The 27,972-nt window shown below is 44.5% G+C and overlaps 1 protein-coding gene across 4 annotated transcripts in view; it reads left to right on the top strand.

The window, feature by feature from the left end:
• Positions 1–27,972, top strand: part of SH3KBP1 (SH3 domain containing kinase binding protein 1) — a 334,711-nt gene that overhangs the window by 226,234 nt on the left and 80,505 nt on the right. For all 4 annotated transcript variants that reach the window (XM_030304713.1, XM_030304716.1, XM_030304714.1 and 1 more), the window contains 2 exons: positions 5,375–5,450; positions 19,621–19,715. In XM_030304713.1, coding sequence (XP_030160573.1) covers positions 5,375–5,450; positions 19,621–19,715 — 171 coding nt within the window. The remainder of the gene's footprint in view (positions 1–5,374; positions 5,451–19,620; positions 19,716–27,972) is intronic.

Raw genomic sequence — 27,972 nt, 5'->3', positions numbered from 1 at the left:
CTTAGGCTCTGCTCCTACCGTTCTCTGCTGAGCACCAAGCAGACTTTTCCTAATACCATCAATTAGAGGTGTTCATGAAAGGAATGTGTAAAAATAAATATTAAAAGTTGACAGTGAGTTTTAATAGTTTGTGTATCTTTCTGAGTTACGATGGTAAATGAAAGCTAAAAGGTTGTGGATAGGGTTATATATAGATCCTATTTCTCTTTTCTCCTGTCACTATCTCCCATAGCCTATACCTCTCCGTATCTTGTATATGACTCACATTTGGGAGAACCATGCCAAATGGTTGGACACTCGTCAACACACTACTCTGGAGAACCCAATGAATTGCTGTTTCGGTGTTGGTGATAATGTGAAACATCCTCCTGCCTTTTCGTCTGCTTCCCTGCCTCACGTTGAGCAGGCACTTAATAAATCTGTGCTGAGCATAAAGGGAAGGAGTAGTGTTAAACACGAAGGTAGTAAAAGGAATGCCTTGAAAGAACCATCTTTTATCTTGTATTTTACCAGCTGTTTGAAAAGTCATCTCTTGTGTTTGGCTTTATGTGAACACTTGAGTAATGTCTACATATAGCTTCTCAGAAAATCACCCTCTTCTGGAATAGGTATCCGAAAGCCTGGTCTACCAACAGAGAGACTACACTGATTGAATATAGGGCTCTCTCTCTCTTTCCTCCCTACCCACTGAGCCTGATTGCCTCTGTGATTAAGAGTTATGCGTAGTATTCTGAGAGGAGACTTTCAGAGATGGGACTTAAACTTCCTTCTCCTTAGCATTGTCCTATAATTAGAAAATTTTATACATTCAAAGGAGTTTGCATCTGAATTAGAATGAAGTCACAGGGGTGACTTGGTTTGAGCAGGACCCTGGTCTCACGCTCCAGCGGTCACAAAGAGAAACAGATCTATTAGTCATTAGGGAACTGGATTCTACTGGGCTCACATCCAGGGATTGTCTTTCCTACAAGCGTTAGTTTCTTCATTTTGGCACAGAAGAGGGGAAAAAAATTACTTGCTCCAGTAACTGAAATCATATGGGGGTTATCTTTCTTGATGCTGTATTACCAGATCTTGTAGAGCTAGGAATATATATGATCGCTCCTACTTACTACACACAAAATCGCCCAGAAACTTTATGTAGGGTTCTGTCGAGAAAGCTAGTAGGAGAAAGGCTTCTGGTCTTAAAAATTCGAAGGAATGCTTTTTTTAATTGTTTATTCTTAAAAGTCATTTTTTTAAATGGACATTAGGATGTGGTAGGAGAGGCAAAAGTTGATGGCAGCCTGGTGATTACTGTTTGTTGAAGTAGATCAATAGCAATAGTAGCTCATTGTCGGTGGCAACCAATAGTTGTCGATTTGTAGAGCTTTCAGCTTTATGCAGCCATCCATATGTACATGTCTTCCGAGACCAAGCAGTGGCTTCCGAGCTGGGGGGCAAGCAGAGCAGAGTAGCACAGATGTGGCTACTAAGAGGTCTTTAGACCACAGCACAGAGAAGAGGAAGCGCTCAGCTGTTCCTTCACAAGGCAGATGGTAAAATGGGCCTGTTTGCACATCTCTTAGGAGTGAAAGAGCCGGGTTCTGAGCTGAGTCCACACAGCCCCCAAGTGTATGGCCGGTGCTTGTCCTGGATAAGCCGTCTTCTTAGGGCACCCAGAGGGCAAGATCTTGGAACCCTGCCGAGGAAGCAAGGAATGGAGATGCTGAATCCTCTTCCACAGCTGCTATAAGCCTAACGTCCTTCGTCACTGCCTTAAAGTGGATGAGAGATGTCTGGATGTGATTCCCTGATTTTTCTGTCTCCTTAGGCCTGGCCTTCAATTATATCTGACCTATGTGTGTACTGGAGCTAGGCATTGCCCTTTAAAGTTTTTTTTAAATGTTTATTTATTTTGAAGGGGAGGGAGGAAGAGAGAGAGAGAGAGAGAGAGCGAGAGAGAGAGAGAGAGAGAGAGAGAGAGAAAATCTCAAGCAGGCTCCACATTCAGCGTGGAGCCCAACTCAGGGCTCGATCTCAGGACCGTGAGATCATGACCTGAGCCAAAATCTAGAGTTGGACACTTAACTGACTCAGCCACCCAGGCGCCCCTAGGCATTGCCCTTTGAAAGTTCGGGTTCTGTTCACTTTTAGCCCACTGGACCAAAGATGTTTTCAGAGGTGTAGGGGAAGCTGAAAGCCAGGTGGGAAAGCAGTAATTCATTACTCCTTGTCTTTGTTGTTGGATTTAGAGGAAGGGCGGAGGACAGAGGTTCTCAAAGGGGGCATTTAGAAAGGCATAGGGCATTTGGGGTGGATGCATTGACGGAGGAGCACTGCAGGCTATTAGTGGGCAGGAGCAAAGGTCACCTAATGTCCTTTAGTGTGAGACAGTCTCCTACAATGAAGCGATGTCCCATCTAACATGCCCATAGAGGGAAACACTGTGGAGGAGCAGCAGGACGTGGCTCTCCCTGGAGGTCACTACATTCATGCAGATCTGCCCACTTGACCTTCATGGTAGTATGAGGCTAGGTATGGTCTTCCGTTGTTCGTACAAAACCATCTTTCCGTCCATTCGTCCATCTGTCCCATCCATCCTTTCAGGGCTTCTTTGGTGAAGAATCCCATGGCCACCTATGTCCCCATTCTTTCCCCTCAGTGACATTGTCACCCTGTTGGCTCTCCTAAACTCTCATTCCTCTCTGCACTGACTGATTTAGTAGGAATGACCAATTGTTATGCCAGCTGAGAATAGAGAAGGTAGAAGGCAACAAAGCCTTCTGGAAAGAGAGAGAGAAGAGGAAGAAGAGTGAAAAAGACAGCTTATGATTTATAAAGATATGAGAATAGGCACCTGAGTTGTTAATCCTTGAAAGGTATTTGGCTAGTGCTAATGGAATCCCTCCTACCTCTGGGTCAGTGCTTCTCAATCTCGAGTGTGCATCAGCGTCCCCTGGAGGGTGTGTTCAGACAGAGACTACCAGGAACCATCCCCAGAGTTTCTGATTGAGAAAGCCTGGGGTGGGGCCCGGGAATTTGCTTTACTAACAAGTTCCCGGTGATACCCGTGCCACTCGCCTGGGAACCATACTTCTCTAGCTCTTAGAGAAGAGAGCAACCCCTGAATACTTCCCATCTCTGGGACGCCTGGGAGACCAAACTGAGAGGGGAGGATCTTGACTTACTCTTGACCTTCAATCATGGCCCAAGAGGAAGGAAGGAGGAGCTAATAAACCCAGCACCCCTGGAAGGTGAGTGCATTTTCAGCCACACCATCACCCCTGTTGCTGGGATCCATGCAAAGGCCAGCGTGCTGTATTTTCTGAAATAGCAAGAAAACAGAACAGAGTAAGCTGTTCTTTACGTGTTTTTCTGTATAGAAGTAAGTGTATTTAACCGGTGGATCTTCTTGATGTCTGTTAGCTTGCACTGTCCTGTAAACCAGGGCATCAGGGACCACGGGCAGTGCTTCCTTTTGTTACTAAATAAGGGGGAGTTGTCCAAGCATACAACCTATGAAGGTCTCTAAAGGAAGGCACCTGGTTTAACGCCCAAACCACTGGAAGCTTCATTTTTTTTTCCCAGAAAGGAACCCAAGTCAGGATTGAGCATAGTGTTTCCTTCTGCATATTCCTGATTTCTTCTCTCCACTGTCAGTGAAAACTGACGTGCCAGTGGTTTTTCTTTTCTTCTTCCTAATGAGTTAATGATAGTGATACTTTAGTCTGGTCCGAAAGGGAAAAACAGAGATTGATGGCGATGCTGTTGGAAGTGTGAACAGGAATGTGAATGACGCTTGGACAGTGCCTACTTTTCCTGTCAATTCCTGGTTTTTGAAGATAATTCTAAGAACGGTTTCTCATCAAATTTGACCTTATGGCCGAATAACAACACACTTTTTTCCTCCTTGATGTTTCCTTGGAATCACAAAATAGTATTAGTTTGAGTACTTAGCAGCAGTGGAGGGGTGGCATAATATTTTGGATTTCATTTTTTATCCAATTTAGAAAGCCCTGTGGCACTAAATAAAAATGTCACCGTGTAAAATGTAAAAGCTTTCTGTCACAAATGTTTTTAAAAATTCATAAAGGGCTGAGGATTTGATTTATCTTTTCCTCTTTCTGTGATTTATTCATATTTAATGTTAGTTTCAACATTTGAAGCATCAAGGACTTTTTCAAATTAAAAACTGTGGTGAATCAGTCTTATTTGAAGAAACATTCCGCCATGCCAGTTCATTGCTGTTCACGTGTTCAAGGTGCAACTATGTTTGGCTTTCCCAGTGGCTGGAATTCTCGCTAGGGAAACCCTTCGTTGTTGGGGAGGTTGAATTGCCCCAGCTACTTGATGTTGACAGCCATTTCCCAGGTATCAATAGACCATTTCCTCGGGCATTAATCATTATCACACAAATGTGGTGGCAAAGGAGAAGAGTGGGAAGGGACCTTGCCTTTGGAAGCAGCATTTTGTTTACTGTCTTGTTTTTTCATTTTTGGTGCCTTTGAGCCTCTGAGTCACTTGTGTTTTCAGAAACATCTTTAGTCAGTGACAGTATCAGTCTTTTCTATGGATGGTTTATTAATAATGAATGATAATAGAATTAGCCTGGAACGAAGGGAAGAAAATGAACTCCACACAAACTCATCATTTTTTTTTTTTTTTTACTAGTAAATAGACACCTAGGGTCTGTGGCACAGGCCTTTCTTAAAGCCCTGGAAGGTTAAAAGGCTGGAAGGAAGAGCGCTGCGGGCTCCCCTCGTTCCACTTTTAGGGCAGATAGACCTGTGCTAGAGGACGTGGGTGTGTTCGCTCCCACCCCACGAGGCACCGTGCATTTTCCACGGCTGGGGCATGTGATAAGGCACACCTGCCCTGGACATTCTTGCTTCTGCCTGTCCTTCCACCTGCCTATCCACTTGTCCTTCTGGCCCTCCCTCCCTTTATCCTTCCTGTCTTTCTGTCTTTTTATCCTTTTCTTCTTACTATCATTCTTCCACTCTGCACACACTCTTGAGCGCCTCCTCTGGGCCAGGTGCTGTGCCTCCATGGATATAGTCAGCTTCTCATCAAGTGAGGGGAAAGGTACCTGTCTACTTTGCTGAAAATCATCAGCCTTTTAGTAAGAGAATCAAGGAAGAATGGGAATAAAAGGTTTGGAGCGCCTACAAGGATGAAACCCTTCCTCCCTGGTTCTCTCACGTGCTTGCTATGCTTGTTATTGAGGCTCTGACCTGTCAAAGAATGGCAGGCCCTGCTCGGAGCAGCCACGCCTCGAGGGTGTGGTTTTGAGAAGCAGTTGTGAACATTTTGTCATCATGAACTTGATTTTCTTTCTTTGCTTAATGGAGAGAATCATCTAGTTAAGTAAAATGATCTCTTTCCTCCTCAGACAATTGGAAAGAAGTTACCTCCAACGACGGCAACTCCAGACTCGTCAAAACCAGAAATGGACGGCAGGACAAAGAGTGAGTTTCCTTATTTATCCATATTTTACATTTGGAAGCAGTTAAGGGTTTTTCAGTCATGGACATGCTTTTGAAAAATCCTCACATAATCCTAATGGCTGTTTAACTTTTTAAATTAAGTCTTTTAAATTTCAGTAGGGTTAACATACAGTGTTATATTAGTTTCAGGTATACAATATCTCGACTCAACAATTCTGTACATTATTCAGGGCCCATCATGATAAGTGTACTCTTTAATCCCCTTCACCTTAATGGCGTTTTAAAATACATCAGAAAAAATATACCCAAATGTGTTCCACTGGGTCCTACCAGTGGGTGGGCACAAGTTAGATTTGGCACTCTTGGGGGGTTTTCTTCTTTATGGAACGTGGTTCTTTCCTGCCGCCTGTATCAGAGCTGGGGCTTATCCATATATACCCAATCACTTTGCATCATTCAGGAGGCAGAAAGGCTGTAGAGAATGGCAATTCAAGCAGTTGGGGGATTCATAGGCCTTTAAGTCAGGGAGGCCCTACCTTCTAGCCTCAGCACTCAGCCAGCACTCCCAGCCCTTGCCTGCCTGCCTGCCAGCCAGCCAGCATCCTCAGTGCGTCTCGACTAAAATCTCTCTACGCGCAGATGTCTTGCTTCCATTGAGCCACATACGCTCTTCCTGGAATTTTTACCCATGAATTTTAGTCTCTGGGTCTACAATGATATTAGCCCATTTTCCTCCTAACAGCCCTTTAAGTGTTTGAGGATAGTTGTCTCCCTAACGCCTTCCTAAAGGTCCTATTCCCTGTTCTAGATGGTTGCCAGATAAAATACAGGATGCCCAGTACATTTGCATTTCAGATAAACAGTGAATAATTTTTTGGTTATAAGTATGTCCCCCGTACTCTTTGTTGTTTATCTGAAATGCAAATATACCTGGGCGTCCTGAATTTGTAGTTGTTAATCTGGCAAGCCTCCAATCCCTTTAGCTATCCTTTCAGTAACTAGGGCATTCTGGACAGGCTCTGGTCAGAAACAATTACTTCAGTTCCTTCTAGGGATTTTATTTTTTTTTTTTCCAGCTTCAGATTTTCTTATGAGCATAATGTGGACAGACTGCTAATATAGTTTGGAAAGCCAAAGATTGAGAGAACATAAATCACACATATATAATTATGATTAATATAAGAGCAAGCACAGCTTTATCCTTTTAATTGAGAAATAATATACCATTGAAAAGCAAATGAGGGGTGCTGCCTTAGACTTAGGAAAACGAATTTGTGGGATTTGCCAAACCAGAAATGGTGGTTTTGATAAACAAGTTCATGGAAGATACGGATGCAGGTGCTGTAGCTCTGCCTTGGTGTGGAAGGTTCAGATGAGGTCTGGTGCCTTCCATGTGGTAATGCTGTTGTCCGACTCCTGGTCATAGGCAGAAAGCCCACTTGTCTAATACTCTAATGCAGGGGTTCTCACACTTGAGTGGGCCCCAGAATCACCTGGAGAGCTGGGCCCCACCCCCCAGGTTGCTGGGCCCCGCCTCCACAATTCTGAGTCATTAGTCCAGTGAGACCTGGAACTTTGCTTTTCCAAGGAATTCCCAGGTGCTGCTGCTGCGCCTGGTTTAGGGCCCACACTTCCAGAACCACTGTTTGGAACTCATCAATATTCCTCAGGACAACCTGGCCCTGTGTTTATTCATGCAGGTTATACACTTTTATGCTAAACCTACCTTTAGGCACTAAAGAATTTTCTTTCTTTCTTCCTTCCTTCCTTTCTTTCTTTCTTTCTTTCTTTCTTTCTTTCTTTCTTTCTTTCTTTTTAAATTTAATTTAGAGACAGAGAACAAGCAGGGGAGAGAGGGGCAGAGGGAGAGAGAGAGAGTCTTAAGCAGGCTTCAAACTCATTGCAGAGCTCAATGGCAGGGCTCGATCCCACAGCCCTTGGATCATGACCTGAGCCAAACTCAAGTTGGATGCTCAGCCAGCTGAGACACCCAGGTGCCTCTAGGCAGTGAAGAATTTTCAAGAACTGAATATTTAAACCATTCTGCAAACATTTCTCTTGTTGGACAGTAGCCTGTCCTTCCTTCATTCAACTGCTTATTCTGTAGTTGTGGCAATTGACAGGTTTCTAAATGATCCCTGTTATTAGCAATGTTGCTTGGATGACCAGAATGGGGAATAGGCAGGAGAAGGAAAAGGGGAAGACACATCAAGCCTCAAAGGTGATGGGAATGTGGTCCCCAGGGTAGGCTATCCTCGTGACATGAGACAACCAGTGGTCTTGACCAACCTGACTTGTGTCTGCAGAAGTAGTAATCTGGGCAACAGAGGTTTTGTTTTAAGGGAAAGACTTTCAATAGAAGTAAAGTCAGAATTCCCTGTAGATGGTGCACCTCTGTCCAGAATAAAAAGGACCTTGGTCCTCCTTGGGTGACTTTGTAGGTTGCTCTTGGGAGGATTCTGAGCAGCAGGGACCCGAGGGTCACTTGTAAGGATGTGGCACATTGGACAGTCTGCAGGGCGTGCTGCAGTGACTAATCCTCAGGTCTTCAGAACTAGCCCTCGGATAAGATCCTGTTCCTGATGCTTTCTTTTCACCCTCTGCCATGTCTGCAGGCAGGAGATTCCAGTCTTTTTGGAAAGATTAGCTGGGCAGGGGTGGGGAGGGTAGCTGTGTTTTAGAGCTGGCTAATAGAAATATTATGTGAGTCACATACGTGATTTTACAATTTCTAGCAGCCACATTTTTAAAAAAGAAAGAAGAAACAAGTGAGCTTACTAAATTAAATATGTAAATGTATTTTATTTCACTCAGTGTATCCCCAATAGTATCTCTTTAACATGTAACCTGTATAAAATTATCAACTGAGATATTTTTCTTCTTTATCTATATGAGTCTTCACAGTCCAGCGTGTCTTTTACGTGCACGGCACAGCTCAACTTGGAGCAGCCACAAATCAAGTGCTCAATAGCTACGTGTGCCTAGTGGCCACAGTATTGGACATGGCCGTTTGAGAGTAATTCTGGGATCTAAGATGGGCTTTCTGGGCCTGGGTATTAACACAGATCCGAATACTCAGCTCCTTCAAGCATGTGGGAGGATCTAGGCTCTAGCCCAAGCCTTGTTCCGTCCTATAAGTATCTATTAATTATGTCCATCCACCTGGCTCTCTGGAAGCATCACGGTGGGGGGATGGGTTTTTTTTTTTAATTAACATTTATTCATTATTGAAAGATAGAGACAGGGCACGAGCAGGGGAGGGACAGAGAGAGGGGGAGACACAGAATCCAAAGCAGGCTCCAGGCTCTGAGCTGTCAGCACAGAGCCCGACGCGGGGCTCGAACTCACAAACTGTGAGATCATGACCTGAGCCGAAGTCGGACACCCAACTGAGCCACCCAGGCACCCCGGGATGGGTTGTTAACAAAGAGTGTTGTTAACAGAGGCTGGGTGGTGTGTTTTTGCCCAAAGTCGGGGGTGTGCATTCTAGGACCAGCTTGTTATTCGCTAGCCGTGTGACCTTGGATGAATAATTTTATTTCTCTGCCTTGCTCTTCATTGTCTGCATTGCCTGTGAAGTCCGAGGGTTGCTCTAGAGACAACCCCTGTGGTCTCTCCCAGCATCTTCATCCTCTGATTCGGTTCCAAAAGCTCAACGATTCAGAGTAAAACATTTCTGCATTCAAAGAACTGAGCAGCCAGAGGGGAGAGACAAAAAGAAGATGGGGACAGTTTAGTAGGAACGTGAGAGGTCATCGGGTATAGGTGTAAGTATGCATGTAAGTGTGCAGGAGGTCAGAAGGAGAATTCTCAGTGTCAGTGAAGGCTTGAAGGATGTTTATTGACAGATGTTTTTCATGGGCCAAAGAAAGAATTTCTCCAGCTAATTTCCCCCACCTGCTTTCTGGCTTTCACTGTAAGGGGCACGTTCTCCCAGGATCTCCACGAGGCACCTAAGTCCACCAAAAAGCCCCTTGCATCGCTTTCAGATTGTGATGTGACTCCTGTGTTCCCTGAGCTTGAGAGTGGGGCGGCCCTCCTTTCTGGTCAGTGGACAGATCTGTAACAAAAACCGCCCGGCAGTAGAGAGGAGAGAAGCCCCTTCCTCACATCTCTGTCCTCGGCAGGCTAACATACAAGCTCCCGTGAGGATTAAGAGTTATGATGATTCAAAAAATGTTCATGTGGATTGGTATTTTCTGGGGGAAAGTGAAACTCAGCTGATTAGGATTTATTTAAACAACTAACATCACCTCTCCTCCCCCCAGTAAAGCTTTCATGATATTGAAACTCATCTGAAATGCATGCTGGGGAACAGATTGCCAGGACTTTCATAACAAGAGAGACACTATCTAAATATTCATAAATGAAGTACCCTGAGATTCCTCCAGCTCACCACATCTGGAATTTCCCTCTTTCTTACTACAGTTGATACAGATTTGTGGCCTTGGTGGGACAGAAAAAATAACCCGGAGAAATGGGCTATTTCGCATCTTTCTGAACAAAGAATTAAAGTCTTAGAGATTCAGAGCACCAGTTGAGCAGGAGGGTTAGGAAAAAGAATGATCCTTGACAAAATTTGGACAAAGGCAGGTGAGGCTTCTGAATAAATGATGACCATGGGGCAAAGGCTAAACTTGCCCTGCCTAACCTCTCCTCACTCCATCCCTGGACGCTTGTACCACCTTCCTGGTAGCTTTGTTCATTGACTCACTTCCTGGGAGTTGTCCCCTGTGATGGTGACACATGGTGGCTTGTGGCTATCGTGGGTCCCTCGAGGCAGAGCCTGTGTCTTCTATTCGATAGCCCCACCATATAGCCCAGCAGAGTGTCATAGACTCACTGGGCACGTGACAAGTGGTAGTTGAGCAAATGGAGACTTATAAATGACTTAAAATTTAAACAGGTTCTGTACTGGACAGAGTCCTGTGAAAGTGGCATAGTAGCCATGAGTCCTCTTTCTGAAGTTCACAGTCACCAGCTGGAAAATGACACATTTGATCACCTAAGACCCCTGAACTTACTTTGGGTTTCTAGGGATTAGTAGTGGTTGCCAGTGTTCCGTGGGGCTTGACAGACCCTTCGTTCTTTCCAGTCCCTGCTCTAGACCGTTCAGCCCAACAGCACCAAGACAAACCCTTGCCTGACAAAGGTTTATTGGTTCATCGCACTGAGGACACTTGGTAGGAGAACCCGTGCGGCCCCATCACACCAGACAAAAGAAAAGAGAGTGGTTACCAGTTCGGAGGAAGGGGGAATGCAGTGAAATGTAAATGAAGCAGTGTTTTGACAGGTTGCAAGCAACGCAGGGCTGTTAAGGGGTCAGCATGAGGTGTGGACTGTGAGGTGCACCCAGGTCCTATTTCTTTGGGAACCACCGAGTTAAGATAAGTGTGCAGTGCTGTGTTCAGAACTCTTTACGCGAGGCTCTGCACGTGCATGGGGGATCGCGGCTGCTTTTCTGTGTCACAGTGACTGTCGTTCCTTCGGTCAAGAGTGGAATGTTTCATTCTGACTGATATGATATAAAAAAAGCAAAGTTTCTGGTTGTCTGTGCTTTGAGAGGACAAGCTTTCTCTGGGAGTAAGAAAGCAGTGCTCCTCAGAGAAGGGGTTGTTAGGACCCTTTCCAGCTGCAGCATGTGCTTGGGAGGGATACTATTTCCTGTTGGCTTTGCAGCTGGCTGTGGGACCGCAGCCTGATGGATGGCTAGGCAGCTTCTTACTTTCCATGTCTGAGCTAGTTTTTTGCTTTCTCACCACATGTTTAAGTAGCAGAAAAAGGGGTCGATTCCCTTATGTTGGTTTCCCATAAGGCCTCACCTGGGAGCTCTTTTATGCTACCTTTCCAGGGAAGGCGTTTTTGCTCACTTGTATCCCCAAAACTCATATTTGGGCGCATCCGGTTTGAAACAAGTTTCCTACTCTGCGCTTTGGTGCCTCGCACACTCGATGTGCCTTAGAGTCCCCAGGCTCGGCGTCTCAGGGTTTCCTCAAGTGCTTCCAACACAGACCTTGCTGTCCCGATTCAGAGTGGGGGTCTCCCTGTGAGGGTGCCCGGCCTGCCCGTGCTGCTGAACACCCAGATTTGGAGTACAGCCCTCTTGGAGGATAAAAGCTAACTCCTTTTGTGTTATCCTTGTGGATCTCCTTTCTCCCAAAGACTCGGAGCTTGTCATCCGAGCAGGAGAAAGTGTCGTTGGAGGGGCCGTGATGTGCGCTGTACTCGGGAACAGAAAGGCTTTGCTCGTCAGGTTATTTTCCTTTTTTTTTTTTAAATCTTCCTTTTACAGCAAGAGATTAAAAAGTGTCATAATTCACAATAGTGAAATAATTTGAAAGTCAAATTCCCAGCAGCATCCAGGACTAGAGGCGGTCATTGTGATCTGGGGTCGCTGTCCCCTTTTTCATGGAGGCCGGCATTGGGCTGGAGTTCACAACATAGTGACGTACGCCTTAGGTTTTGTCTCCCCGTCTGAATTTAAGTGTAGATCAGGGTTTTTCCACCTTGGCGCTATGAACGTTTGGACCAGGCCGCCCTTTGTTGTGAGGCCGGTTCTGTGCCCAGTATTGGATGGTTACCATCTCTAGCCTCCATTACCTCCTTACCACCCCTCCCGCTGCAGCGGCCACAAATGTCTCCAGGCAATGCCGTGTCCCCTGGGGAGCAAACCGGCCCTATCTGTGAACGGCTGGTGCAGACTGTAGTAAGCTCTACGAGGGCACTGCTGCCTCTCTGCTGCTACGTACACAGTGGGCACTTAGTTAACATTTACTGACCAAATGACAAGCGTAGTATTCATTCCGGCCCTCCTCACTAGCCCCAGCTCCTCAGACTGACTCAGGACTGGATGTCCCATCTACATCTGTGATCTGGCACGCCCAGCTGTGGCACCACCACCACACTGGCCCTCCCTCCAGGTCCCCACCATTGTTTCGCTTTTGGCTAGTGTTGAATATTTGCTAATACCCATGGCTGGATCAGCGGATCTCATGGCGCGGTCCCTGGCCCAGCAGCATCGGCATCACCTGGGAACCTGTCAGGGATGCAGATCCCCGGGCCTTGCCCAGCCCTGGAGAATCAGGAACCTCGGGGCTTCTGTTTTCACAAGTCTTCCATCTGGCACTGATGCCCCCTCGTGCGTGAGAACCACTGATGTAGACTGTTCCTTGAGCTTCCCTATTGATGAGAATCACCAGGGTGCTTGTGGGTTGCTCGTCCCACCTCAGACCTGTTGACGGGGACCCCCAGAGAAGGGAATCTGGGAAGGCATAGAAGGAGCAGGTGCCCCACCTGTCACAGGAATGATTGGGGAAAACTCCCCCCCCCACCCCTGCCAACTCCTACTCCTCTGGTCAAAGTCCTCAAACATTGTACAGAGCCCGGTGCCATTTTACCCCTCTAAGAAGGGAGCCTAAATCCTTCCTTTGGGAAATGATTCCCCATTCATGATGCTCTGGTGCTTTAACCTGAAGACATCAGTCTTACCTTTCCCTCACTGTTGCCTCATCAAGAACTCTGTTTACGTGCCTCATTTCCTCTTCTCGGTTATAAGCTCCTTGAGAACCAGGTACCAGTCTCACTTAACTTAGTCTCTTTCCCCCCAGAATGTAACAGAAGTCCATACCCTTATTGCATTTCCAAAATACAAAAAGCTAGAAAACTAAAAGGTTTTATTACTTTGGGGTGATATAAACCTTGTCCTGGACTAATAGGCATTTATGTATAGTCTTTATCCTACTTTGGGTGACAAATCATGCATTTGCTGCAGAATTTTAATGTATTTGATGGTTGGGTGCAGCTCCAGACCCCAGCTGAGGATGTTATCTGTTGTGTGGTATGTGTAATAAATTTCTTTCCAAAAACCTGAAAAATTCCGTCCTCGGGGCTTTTGGGTAAGTGATTATGAACCAGTAGTGCATCAGATATTTGTCACTTTAATGAAAGAACCTTAGATTTTGATGTTGGTGAAAGTAGACAACCCTGGGCTCGATACTTTTGTTCTGGAATCCCAAAGGACAACAGTTATAAGGGTTACCTGGTACTTTCCACCGCTGTTGGAAGTTCTAGAAGGCTTTCTACCAGACTCTGTGACACATGGGGTTTTAATCTACGTGACCTAAAATGGAGTCCAGAGAATCATCCTGGATTTAATGTTATTTCCTTGGTGTGTGTGTGTGTGTGTGTGTGTGTGTGTGTGTGTGTGTGTGTGTTATGTACTGCTTGCTGATATGTTTATTCTGTTTGTTCTGCTTTGATTTGTTTTTTAAGCTGAGGGCATTTTTTAAGTTGGTTTGTTTTTTATATGAGTAGATTATAAAATCATCTGAAGAGAGTCATGGGCTGTGTGCATGTGAGTTCAATTTCTTAAACAGTCTGTTTTTAATCTTATATAAACTTCTAGAAGTTTAGAGATTGAAATAATGTGGGTTTTTTTGGTGAGGGAGATGTGAATCATGACTGGACTTCTTGGGGAGTTTTAATAGAACAAGTTCCTTAAAATTGGAATGCCAGTCAATAATTACTGTAAGGGATCTTGATTTGGTGTCAGGGTCCTCGAACCTTTTGTACGCGACATTTTCTCTGCACCTTTGAATGTGTCTTTTTTTCCTACTTTTGGAAAGAGGAAATCACTGGTTTTTTGTTTTTTTTTATCAGATTCTTCAAGGACTCTAAGACAAAAAGGCTTAAGGGGTACCTGTCTGGCTCATTCAGAAGAGCATGCAACTCTTGCTTTCAGCGTTGTGAGATTGGGCCCCACATTGGGTGCAGAGATTACTTAAAAATAAATACATAAACATTTTTAAAAAGACAGAAAGCTAAAGAATTGACTTAGGACTTCAGTCTTAGGCTAATTCATTAGCTTTTAAAAAATCTTTCCAAAAAATAGAGACAAATTCATCTCAATCACTGGATAAGTTGTGCCTTTATTTTTTTTATGTGCATGTGTGCATTCATTTCTACTTGATCTTGGACTAATTAAATCCATCTAATTGATGAATAGATGGAAAATGCCTGCCCCCCAAATTAATTTCATTCCCTTCCTCTTCACCTCTGTCTGCTACTCATTTAAAATCTGTAATCTTCCCACGTCCAAAAAGGATTTGGAATTATATTTTTCTTTCAAGATATATCAAATGCCTCCTCCTTTGTAAACTCCCTCCTGAACATAATCATGCCTTCCTCTGCATCACCCCAGCCGTATCCCGTCAGAGTGAGTCTACGCTTATTCACACATTTGTGAATTTGTCATCCTTTACCCTTGCCTTTCCCCAGGCATCAATTTGTCACTTCCTTGCGAGGGTGGGATGGCTGATTGGACTGACTTGCATGTCACAGGTCCAAGAACTGACAATGTCTCTTTCCTGGTGGTGCCTCAATAAGTGTTTGAATTAAAGTAGAGAACATCTTCATTCCATATGATGTAAAATTAAAATCATAGTCTCAGTTAATCCATTCTTTTTGCTTATACATTTATTTATATCTTTTTTTTTTTCAATTTTTTTTTCAACGTTTTTTATTTATTTTTGGGACAGAGAGAGACAGAGCATGAACGGGGGAGGGGCAGAGAGAGAGGGAGACACAGAATCGGAAACAGGCTCCAGGCTCCGAGCCATCAGCCCAGAGCCTGACGCGGGGCTTGAACTCACGGACCGCGAGATCGTGACCTGGCTGAAGTCGGACGCTTAACCGACTGCGCCACCCAGGCGCCCCACATTTATTTATATCTTAAAACCATTGGTATATCCAAACTAGCAGCATGTTTTTATTTTCCAGTACTGCTGAATTAGGGCCCAAATGCCTCAGTAGTAAAAACAAATTCTTCTTTTCAAATATATCATAATAACTTAAAATGTGAGGCTGTGGTTGCCTTGTTTGATCAGGGATCTTCAGAGCTACAGTGCCTGTGACGAGAGCCGTGACGTGTCAGAGCGGGCTAGAACTCAGGCCCGGTCCAGTGTGATTTTTTGGAGCCTCCAGAGCTTTACTGAGATTATTTTGGGGACCTGGGTGGAAGATGGGCGAGCCCCACTCTCTAATTTAACCAGAGAAACCTTGGTTTTAGTTGTTGTATATTGCAATTTTAGAATAAGTTGAAATTTGCTTAGAGTGTTCGGCTGAAGTTAACCAGATCCTCCTCCCGTCCCTCCTCGGCCAGCCTCTCCTTTTACATCTAAGGACACTGATGTCCAGAGCTATTGCACGGTTGCCTCAGATTTTGTGCTGAGGACAGCCCAGCCGAGACTGAACCTAGTCTTGACTGTCCTGACTCCTGGCCCATAACCCTCACCTCCTGTTTAACTGTCTCTCAAAATTTCCTCCACTTTGTAGGTATCACTAGGGGGTCAAGCAGCATTGAGTGGGAACTGTGTCTGGTTGTAGGGATACAAAAAGGGGCAAGTGTGATGTTGAAACCTGCTTCATAGCCAGTGGTAGTTGACAGTAGCTACTGGCACCTGTATCTCCTACTTTTATCTAAATTGGTGCTTTCCAGATAATTCTATATCCAGTGCCTCACACACAAAACAGTATACTTGGTGGAAATGTTTTAAAGCTAGGTTATGTCGGAGCTCCTGGGTAGCTCAGTTGGTTGAGTGTCCAGCTTCAGCTCAGGTCATGATCTCACGGTTTGTGAGTTCGAGTCCCACATTGAGCTTACTGCTGTCAGTCTGCCAGCGCAAGGCCCACTTCGGATCTTCTGTCCCCTTCTCTCTCTGCCCTTCCCCCTCTTTGTGTTCGCCCTCGCTCTGTCTCTCTCTCTGTCTCTCAAAATAAATAAAACATTAAAAAATAAAACTGGGTTATGTTGATTGTCGTACAACTATATACATTTATTACATTCAGGGGCGCCTGGGTGGCGCAGTCGGTTAAGCGTCCGACTTCAGCCAGGTCACGATCTCGCGGTCCGTGAGTTCGAGCCCCACAGAGCCTGGAGCCTGTTTCTGATTCTGTGTCTCCCTCTCTCTCTGCCCCTCCCCCGTTCATGCTCTGTCTCTCTCTGTCCCAAAAATAAAAATAAACGTTGAAAAAAAAAAAGAAAAAAAATTTAAAACCATTCAAACCATACAATTAAAATGGGTGAATTCTATGGCATAAAAATTATATGTCATTAAAGATGTTAAAAAAGAAAGGCAGGGGGATACCTGCCCTCCTTAAATATTAGGGAAACTGGGCGGAAAACAAAATGGCTCCATGAAACATTTAAAATTTTTTTTTCCAACATTTATTTATTTTTGGGACAGAGAGAGACAGAGCATGAACGGGGGAGGGGCAGAGAGAGAGGGAGACACAGAATCGGAAACAGGCTCCAGGCTCTGAGCCATCAGCCCAGAGCCCGACGCAGGGCTCGAACTCACAGACCGCGAGATCGTGACCTGGCTGAAGTCGGACGCTTAACCGACTGCGCCACCCAGGCGCCCCTCCATGAAACATTTTAAAGGCATGCTAGTACTTTCTTATAAATATTTCTTCCTTATGTTGGTTATAAGTCAATTCCACAGTCATTTATTGACCCCCTCCTATGGGCCAGGTCCTGAGGTAGATGAAGGGAAGAGATTGGGGTTAGAAAGTAACACAGAGGCATAGGAAGAGGCAGATGATAGCCAAGTGTTTCAGAGGAGGTAACTGGAAGTGTCCTCTTTCTTCCACCAAGTTCCTTTATATCAGGGTGCCTTCTGCTTTGAGTGATAAATACCTATGCAGCCACAAAGTAGTGGTAACCAATAGAGTTTTATGGAGTCTGGTAATGAGCTATCCAGACAGGCCCCCTGAAGTTGGCTAATTCGACAGACATCTCAACAGTGTCAAGACTCAGACCCCCCTCCTCTGTGATTTCCTTGGCTTTCCTCTCATGGTTGAAATATGACTGCAATAGTGCCAAACGTTGTGCTGTCTTCCAACAAGGATGTCAGTGTTAAAAGCCAAAAGGCAGAGGCAACTATTTTCCTCTCCACTCTTTTTTTTTTTTTTTTTTTAATCAGGGAGCAAAATCTAACAGCCTCCCACCTCCCAGTAGAACTCCTCTAGCATCTCATTGGCTGGAAGTAGATCACATGCTCACCCCTAAACGAATCACTGACAAAAGGGAACGAGAGCAACATTTGCCTAGACGTAGCTTACTCATCCCTAAGGCTATGAGTGGTTCCCCATTTCCTAATGTAATACCTGAAGGCAGCAAGATTATATGAACTGGGAAGGGGATGGGGAATGGGAACTGTGAACCAATGTCTACCACACAGTTAACTTTTTTTTGATGGAAAAGAATAGAAACAATGCTTGTTCTTTTTTCTTTGTTGACCATGAGTGTCTTATCTTTTTTGTAAAATATTTCCATGATTTCGATCTAATGAATTATTCTTCAAGCTGGGACTCTGCAGGCAGTTCTAAAGTAGCGCTGTATTTGTTTCAGTGTTGTAAGTTTTGAGGTTGGATAGTCATATTTCACTAGCACAGTCAGTAGGAAAATTGGCAAAGAGCTATCATTATCCAATTTAAAGATGCTTAACTTTTTCCCTCCTTTTAGAATATTTGGCCAATTCAGAATTTGGGAGGTTTGCTATTACTAATTAAAGAAAGATGGAATGTTGGTAACTATGTGGACTTAGGAATCTTTAGGCAGAGTAGTATTGATGGGACCTAGAACGAGTGCCCCTCAGCACGGCTTAATGAACAAGACACATCGGGGGCCCAGAGTAACGAAGACAGATGGTTTCCAATGCTAGAACAGGGGATGTAACTGATATATTCTGTCCATTGGACAGAAAGCAAAAACATTTGCACAGAAAGTGAGTCCCTCTCTCCCTCCCTCCCTCCCTCCCTCCCTCTCTCTGCTCTGTTCTCCTGTCATGTCAGAAACAACCCTAGACCACGGTGTGTCCATATTACAGATTTTTTCTTGCCTTTATTTCATACATCACTCTCTTTGGTTGATATGACATTAACCATAATAAAACCCCCACATTTCAGTCATATAAATCGTACTAGGGACAATATAATTGATATTTGTGTATATAGCTTTAGGTTATGATCTGTCTGCACGAACTGGCCTGATCCTTAGAAAATATCTAAGGTCATTCAAAGCCATTAGGATTGTTGACTTTGCTGCAGAATAATAAATGCCTGTCCTAGTAGATAGTAATTCTCTTGAATTTTTCTTTCTACCTTCTGTCCTAAGTCATTGAACCCAGCTTTCCAAGTCTTAATTTCCTGGCTACCTGACAAATGTTTTTGCTCTCTTCTAAGCTGGTGCTTTTGTGTAAGTAGAGATAATTTAACATCAGATAGACTTTCTCTTTTTCTACGTTTATTTATTTATTTATTTATTTATTTATTTATGTGATCTGTGCATCCACTGTGGGGCTCAAATCAAGAGCCACACACTCTTCTGACTGAGCCAGCCAGATGCCCCTAACATCGGATGGACTTTCAAAAGTATATAATTGAGGACATATTTGAACTGATTTTTGGTGGCCTTAGTGTTTTTCTCTCTTTTGTGAGGGCTGGTACATATCCTTGCTGATGAACAGCCACACCTAAATAGGCAGGTTCCCACAGAGACTCCATGGGACATATTTGAACAAGTTTGCCCCCCCCATCACCGACATACACATACGTATAAGGAACACTTAGTCGATATTCGTTGGCTATTTGTGATTGACACCTATTCATGTACAAATATCTTTCTCTGGGGATATATCATAATGCAGTCTTTTTTATTGTTTGGAGTACTGTGTCTGCTTCGTAACATACACAGATACCCTGTTTCCAACTTAGTGATGTGTGGACAAAGGCTCTTAGGGCGGAATTTAAGCTTTTTGTTCTTTTAGATTACGTCTGCTTATGCATGCACCCAAAGAGTATATAAAATGGTATATAAACTAAAGAGTATATAAAATAGATACCTGAGAACGAAGAAACTTCTGCTTTTCTGCCTGAGAGACACAAAACAGTCAGTGCCTTTTTGTGACATCACATGATTTGTGAGGGGGGCAAATGAAGAGAATAAATAATCGTGAGCCCCAAATGAGCAATCTTAGGCAGTTTCCTGAGGGTAACCCTTTCTTTATGCAGTCATTACATCCTGTCTGTTAAGTGTGCTTTTCTCTGAAGTTACTGTAAGAGAGGGCATCTTTTCCTGGACCAGCTCATTAGATAAAGCATTTTAAAGATTGTGTTTTTTTTCTTCTTACAGCCAAGGATTACTGCAAAGTAATATTTCCATATGAGGCCCAGAATGACGATGAATTGACAATCAAAGAAGGAGATATAGTCACTCTCATCAATAAGGTAAACAAAGGTTCCCTCCTGCCTTTCAAACCGTGAACCACTTTGAGGTGTTGACTGGACGGTACAAGATGTTGGTTTAGCCCTTGAAACACTTGATTTTCCTTTTGTCCTCTCCTGAGGGAGAATCTTGCCTCTTTCCTCTTGATCAGGCTACGCCCAATATATCCAGGTGAATGAATGAACTTGAAAATCCAATAGATTCTGTTTGTCTTAGAGCCAGCTGCAGTTTTGCATGGCCCTGCAGAGAACTCCATCCCAGAAGGCCTAACCCAGAAGGCGGCCTGCTTGGCTAGAGAGCCCGCCCTCCGCAGCAGCCCCAGCTGCAAAGCTGTGTCATGCCTCTCAGGCAGAAAACGCTTAGAGAATGTTTGCTGTTCACATCAAAGACAGGTAGCATGCCTGAGAGAATTTTGCTTGTCTTGTTTGGGCTAAGAAGGTTGTATGATTTCATTACCATTACAGGCAGAGCCCTGTAAACATACAGAGACCTGTAAAATCTGTGTGAATTGATGCAGCTTAACAGGGCCTGAACCGTGTACTATTTATGCTCTCATGCAATGGTACTCACCCAGTAGGTTGTTGAAAGATGTATTATTTAAATGATTCCTAGAATATACAGCCTTTTGTCTGAGATAATAGGGTTCTCATGATGGTTGAGTGCAGCGAAAAGCTGAGCCATGTTTAAGATGTGTTGGGTGCTTCATTCTTGGTTCCGGGTGAGTGGCAGGGAATGTGTGGCGCTGTTGGTACAAGCATGACTTGAGGGTCCTAATGGCTGCCTGCGCTCATGCAGGGCTAGAATGCTATTGGCAGGGTGCAGAGTGCAGGGAAAGGTGAGAGAGAGCAGGGGTTAGGGTGGGGGAGCTAGGCCCTGGGTCTTGCTCCTGTGGCCGTTACTGAGAGGGAAGGGCTCCCAGTGTCGCCGGCCCACCCCCCGCCGCCCCCATGTGTGTCCATGAAGTGATGGGTACGATTTACCTTTTATAGTCCAGGACGGTTACCTTTAAGAAATGGCTGTAGAAGTTGTGTGTTTTAAGAGCCGGAACCAAAGATACCAGGGCACTAATGACCCTAGAGGCTAAGCAGCTCACCAAAGATCAAAGTATTGTAGGGAGAGAGCTGGCCTCTTCCATACGACAGTGGAATGGAAGACACTGCTAAGACTGCTTTTCTGGAATAGTAGACGATCCCCAGCTCTACTGATGGGCCAGGAATGTGCTCATTGCTTTATCTGCTAAATCTCCCTGCATTTGTTTTAGCGTGTCTCTGTAAGTGTTTTACATGGCAGGAGGGTAAAACACTGCCCTTCTTGCTCTTTCTGCCAAGGAGGCAGAAGCGGTTCTCTTTCCTTACCACCCTTCCCCTCGTCCTTAAGTGGTGCCTCCTTCGGCCTGTGTCTGCATGGTGCGTTTCCTATTTTGAACAATACCCTTAATCAAATACTTGGAATAAAGAAGTTGTTAAACAGGCGTAAAGCACAATACAGATACTTCGCTAATTAGCACAGATCCTTGGTTTTCGTCCTACAGGGAAAGGGATAGATTACTTTCCCCTGTGACTATAAAGCAAACGGAGAGTCAAATAACCCATTCTTTGCAAAGCAGGGGTGGATGTTACTGTTTTTTTCTTTTTCTTTGGAGGGGGAAGCCTCTTTTTAACTGAGAACCAGATGTATCAATAATATTTAATAAGGTTTGGAGAAAAGGAAAAAACTACCATGGATGGTCTCTTATCTGAATACATCTGTTTCTACCTCAATATATTATATTCCCGTCCTTGTCATTTGATTACATATGATGAGAACACATTCATCTTGATGGTTTTGTTCCTACCAGCTCGAGATCCAGTGTGATAAGAAGAATTGAATTTTTCTAAAGAGCTTAGTCAGAGAGGGACCCTCTCCTGGTTCCGTCCTCCATCCGCACGGCAGGGAGAAGGGCATGGGCGGATGTGGAAGGCTGCTGTCGGGAGTGTCCGGGAGCTGTACCGCATTTCCTCACTTTCCTATCCTCATGCCTGTAGAAGCAGTTTAGAGACTGAAGCAGCTTATAGATGCTTGTAAAATGTGACCTTGTTATCCTTGCCATACACTCGGTCCCTTGACCTGGCTTATACCCTGCTCCTGCTCCTCAGGCCCAAGGTGCTGTGTCATTCTGACACTTCCTCCCCCTCGCTCGGCCCTGCCCCCACTCTCGAGCCCAGCAGCACCAGAGCCTGGGGATTCTGCCTTCCTGTGTTCCTGCCACTTCCTGTCCGTGGGGCAGCCAGGCCCACGCTGGAGTCCACACCTCTCCGGGCCGGCTGAGCAGAGAGCCTCATCTCCTCCCTCTCCCAGCACCCTCCACAGCACCTGCTCCGGAGGAGAACCCCGGGGTGGCCACCCCAGGCCCCTTTATTTATCATCCTGTAATGGTGCTTTGCTCATGTGACCCCTTTGCTCCAATGAAAGTCTTTAGCAACTTTCTTCACCTTCGTTGTCAAATCCAGCTTGATTCTCCTTGCACTCATTTGCCCAGGCGCTCTGGTCTTAATCTGGCTTTTTGGCCTTGGGCCACATCACCGTTCTACAACAAGCTCTCCTGAGATGGCCCTGTCTTACTCATGTACCCTCCCTAACCTGACCCAGACCATGTTCCTGCCCCCCGGGATGCCCTCTGCCTACCCACTTAGCTGCTTTTTCAATAGCTAATAATATAGCCAGTCTTAACTCATGCTGTGTCATGTACCTACCTGGGCCCATTTTTTGCTTGTAACTTAAAAATGTCCCCTGTGTATTATCAATTTTGTTTTTATTATTTTTTCAAATTACTTTTTTTAATGTCTACTTATTTATTTTTGAGAGAGAGGGAGAGAGAGAAAAAGAGGGAGGGAAGCAGGGAGGGGGCACAAGCAGTGGAGGGGCAGAGAGAGAAGGAGACATAGATTCTGAAGCAGGCGCCAGGCTCCAAGCTGTCAGCACAGAGCCCGACGTGGGGCTCGAACCCAAACCGTGAGATCATTTATGACCTGAGCCGAAGTCGGACACTTAACCGACTGAACCACCCAGGTGCCCCCTGCTTTTATTATTGTTTTTTATGGTCCGCGAAATCAGGTCTCTTGATATCCTGTCCTTGTGCAGATTTTGACTTTTATTCCCATGAAGTATCTGCCAGCCTTGACCTAGCGTTCCAGTTGTTTGGAAGTATGTTAAAATGACAAGTGCCATGTAGATTACCAGCTCTGAGAAACCAGGGTTTGAATTCCAGCAATGCCATTCATGGCTGTATGTCTTTGGGCGTGTCACTTAATCCCTCTGAGCCTCAGTTTCCTCAGCCAGAAAGTGGACCTCACAGGGCTGCCACGAGGATTTGCTAAGGTGCTGTGTATACATGCTTTGTTGCTTCACCTTTGGTTGCTCTTTCTCTGACCTCGGACGTGGGGAAGAAGGGCTCTCGTGATTGGGCCCAGTTTGCTGCTGGAAGAGGAACACCTTGATATGAGGTGGGTAGCAGTGGTGGAAAATCTGCCCGAAAATAGCTCAGAATTCACAATGGGTGAGATTTCAGCAAGAATTTTGAGAAAAAAATACGTCCTAAGTATTTTGCTTGCTGAAAAGTGGGGAAAATGGATTCCGTGTCTGTCAAACCCTGCTGACATTACAGAAAACTCTTAATTTTCCTCTGAGTTAAAGGATCACCTAGAAATTTGTTTAGATGAGTATGTGCCATGGACATTATAAAGAGAAGAGCTTCACTGTGATTTGTTTAATGTGTATTTTGATATGCTTCCTTATTGTATGTATGAGTTGAGAGGAAAGACCTGAATTGCTGTTCTCTAAATTCAACTGCTTTTGCTGTTAGAGGTTCTCAGTGTACCCCAAATTCCACCGGTGTTTTTCTTTGACAGTCGGCTAAGGTGGTTTCCTTTTGCCCCGCTTTTCTGTGCTGTGGCAGGAGTCACAGGGCGGGCGTTGCCCTCATTTTTAGCCCTCGATTGTCATTTTGTGTAGCTTTCTAGAAAATGAGTCAGACACCCTTAGTGGGTGCCTGTGAGCCCTCCATGATTCCTGAAATAATATGCAAAGACCTGAACTATTTGTGTGTGTCCCTGGAAACTAGGATGAAATGTGGCAACCCAAATGGTTTGTTTTTTAGTTTATTTATAAAGAATTCTTACGGATTTAGGAACATTTCCACTTGCACAGAACACACCTGTGTTTAGCCTTTATTTCCAGTCACTCAAAAATAGCTCCTTCATCTGTGTTCCTGCCGCCCCCATCCCTGCCTTCGTGATTTGTGCTCAGAGCATGGTTGAAAGGGTTCAGAAGCCTCTGGGTCTGGTTTCCAACCAGGGAGCTCCTTGGAGAAAGGCTGACAGCAGCCTGGTACAGGCGAGGCCAGGCTTCAGCAGTGATGGTGGCCGCCATCAAAATGGCGCTCCTCTCCCTGGCCGCTGTCACATGGGGGAGAGGGAGCCCGATTGTGGAGAGGGCCGATGTTCCTGCCCTTGGCCTTCCTTGCCCACTGTCTCCTGGCCTCGGCCCCCCTAACTTGAAAGGAAGGGCTTCCCATGCGACCCCTTTGTAAATAAGGAACTCTATGTATTTCTTGTTAAAAAGCTCCCCTAAGTGACCATGTCTTTGACCCCCTAATAAAGCAGACACAACCGCCTCCCCACCACCGCCGTTTCTTCATAGGCATAAGCCTATTTGATAACGTGAAGGTGAACATTAAGGAAGATAATATTACTGATAAAAATCATGTGGCAATGGAGATGGAGGGAAGGGGAGAAGCAATGTAAACCAGTATTGACATACGGGAAAGGAAACTGATAGATGCACCCTAAAGAAAGAGAGAAGCCAAAAGATTAGATAAAGGTAGAAATATACAGTAGCCACTACAGAAAAAATACAGGGGGAGTTTCACCTTCTCCTCAGAGTATGTCAGACCAGCGACCCTTCAATATTTGGAACTTGACCTGCTGTGAAGGCAGAGTTAGGACTGAATACTAACTAACCCGGCCTCCTTCATCTCTACCTTCCTCCTTTCTAGACAGCTCTTGAACACCTAACTTAATAACAGGCCAATTTACACGCGCCAGCATGGTTTCCCAGTGTAGGATGCTTCCGGGTGGCTGGCACCAAGAGCCCAGGGCCCCTCGTCGCCATTCCTTTCCCTCATGGCAGTCCTGGAAGTTAGGTGGGACCGCGGGTGTCCTGTGCACGTTGCAAAGGAGGAACCGAGGCCCAGAGCGTGGAGGTGGCCCTCCCAAGGGTCCCCATGTGGCAGAGCCAGGGCACGGTTGTGCTGCCTGAGCTGTCCGTGGGGCTGTCGGACGCTTGTGGAAGGCGGGGTTGTCACTTCCAGTGGTGACTTGTCTTTTCACCGAGTCACACTCTGTTTCTGGCTATCTAGGGCAAGTGCCTATCAAATTTTCTTTCTCACTTAATGAAATCATCATTATTTAATCAGGAAAGTGATATTACCATGCCATTGCCCCACCCACTTGCATTTTGGTGCCCATGTTTGTGATCGCTTAGGTTCAGGACCATCCATGCCTTTATGATTCCATTGTCACCTCTCCGGAAATGAAAGATAATCAGTGCAGAGGAAATGATGACCTCGGCTCAGGGCTAATGTTGTTCTTTTTGTGCCTGAAGCCCTCTTCTCCCCCATCCTCCTTCTGCTTTCTGCCCATGTCCAGCATATTTTACCTTCCTCTTTTCTTCTGGGCCTGGGTACTACTTAGTTTTCTGCTTGCTTTTAGTATGAAAAAAGAGAGAGAGAAAGAGCGAGAGAGAGAGGGAGAGGGGGAGAGAGAGAGACAGAGAAAGGGAAAGACAGGAGTCTTGAGCTTCTTAAGTCATTCTGTGATTATAAGTTCTTTTGTTTGTTCTAATGTGTATTTTCCCTTCCTGCTTCCTCTGATTAATTCATTAATTGAAACATTTATTCACGAGAAGAATGTTTTCACACTTCCTTGCTTCCGGCCCCACAGGAAGTAAGGATGTTTCCTCAAAGAGAAGTGGCTGTAGGAATCTCAAGAAGGGTTCTCAGCTTGGCTTAAGAAAGTCCATCAGCTAAATAGATTGCCGGCCTTGACCCTTTCTCTCTGCACTGCCGAAGCTTTTAGCAGAGCTAAACGCTAGGATTAAATGTGGTTTAAAGGGTGAGGAGTAAATTAGCACGTGTCACCCTGAAAATGATGACACGCTGACAGACCCATTAGAAGGACATGCTTTATGAGTGAACGAAGAAGTTAAGCACAGGTCTGGGACCATCTGGGTTTACACACATTTGAAGAATGTCAGTGTTCAGCAAATAAGTCATTTATGTCATGGGATGTGTTTTGTTGTTGTTGTTGTTGTTGTTGTTGTTGTTTGGGTTTTTTTTTTGTTTTTTTTTTTTTGTTTTTTTTTTGCAGTATGGCCTGTCTTGTTAGACTGCATATGTCCTTACTAGCAACAGAAGTCACAATATATCGCCTCCTCAGACCATTAGAAATCCCAAGGAATACATTCGGTTGACTGCTGTTTTGCTTCCTCTGTAATGTAACCAGGACATGGGGACTGTTGAGAAGAATCCTGATACCATAAGTGCGTTTGATCAAAACTCTTCCTCCCTAAGCTTGTTTATTATCATAAACACAGCGTTAAATTAGATGAGGCTGGCGAACATAGGACTTGAGGTGGTAGAAAATCTCTCTTTAGTTCACCAGTAGATAGTCAACACAGTAATAACATCCCAAAATTTTGCTAGCCATGATTGCAGATTTTCCATAGATGAGTTCTTCGCAGTTGATGAGAATCTCCAGCCGTGTATGCGTCCACAAGTTATGTGAAACTGTTGAAAGGGACCCTAGTGTTCATTCGGCGTCATGATCATCTCTGTCCAGAGAGCTGTGCTTCAGTGGCAGGGCCTTAGTAATCTGTGCAACACCATCTTGGGATACTTTTCTCCTACAACACCCAGAAAAACCTGCAGGTGTCTTAAGGAATTAGAGAAACTCTTTCTATTTCTAACCTTTCTGTTGGCATTACCCTGACAAGGCTTTTGTGAGAATCAGAGGAGATGTGGCTGAAAAGGCTTTAGAAATCTAAAAGTTGAATTATAGTTACGGCTCTGATAAGTTATTATGGGAAGAAGAAAAACAAATTCCCAGTGACTGGAAGTTTCCTTCATATATTGAACTGTCCTGAAATTTAGTTCAGTACTTTCCCTGAAATTCCCCTTTATTATTTCTTTTTTGACTTTTCTTAGGATAAAAGTAATTTATTCTAGTTGTATAGCCTCCGTCTTATTAAAGTATCTCAAAGATCTTTGCATTCACATTTGCATTTTATTAAAATAGGCTTTTCTGAGATGGAAAGTGGCATGGGATGCACTTTTAAATAATACTTTAAAATCATGTAAATACTTTCTCTTGAGGAAAAATGAGAAAAAAACAGATAAATAGATAAATACAAAGAAAAGTCAAAATCACCTGTGACCTCACCACCTTCGGATACCTCTCAGTATTTGAGCGATGTCCTTCCAGATGTTCTACACAGAGACACGCACATATTATAGTTCAAAATAAAAATAAGATCGTATCATACACACTATTTTGTAAGCCTCTTTTTAAAAAATATATCATGCCTGTCTTTGGCAGCATGGCTAAATGGTTCCTTAGCATCCTAATATATGAAGTGCCACAGTTCTCTTTTATATTTAGCTTGTTTCTGGGTTTTCCTTATTTTAGACCGTGTTGCGTGCAGTCATCGCTCTGTAAATTCTTGTGCACGTAATTAGTGCTGCCACTTTCTACTACTTGTGTAACCTTGGGAAGGTTGCGCGATCTGTGTGCCTCAGTTTTCACATCTGTGAAATGGGGGTGATGACAGTATCCACCTCCTGGTGTCGCAAAGATGAACTGAGTTCAAGTAGGTAAAGCACTTAGAATGCCTCACTTAGAGGAAGTGATCTATCAGTGTTAACGGTTGTTATTATTTCCTGATGATGACTCGCTAAATGTAATGCTGCCTCAGTTCCTGTTAAAGCTATTTAAGTGATGTTATGAAAGATTGTGCCAATTAGTCTCCCCACAGGAGTGTGTGAGAATATGTTTTCCTATCCTTGTCATCCCTGGATATTATCATTCTTTTTAATCTCTGCTAATCTGATCGGAGTGTGCATTTTTTAAAATGATTACTCAAGTTGAAAATTTTATGTGTCATTTTCGAATTGATTTTTATAAAAACACCTTACACACATGACATTAACCTGTCATCTTTCACATT

Source organism: Lynx canadensis, chromosome X (genome assembly GCF_007474595.2).
Source record: "Lynx canadensis isolate LIC74 chromosome X, mLynCan4.pri.v2, whole genome shotgun sequence".
Lineage (NCBI taxonomy): Eukaryota > Metazoa > Chordata > Mammalia > Carnivora > Felidae > Lynx > Lynx canadensis.
This window is presented reverse-complemented; position numbering and strand designations above follow the sequence as displayed.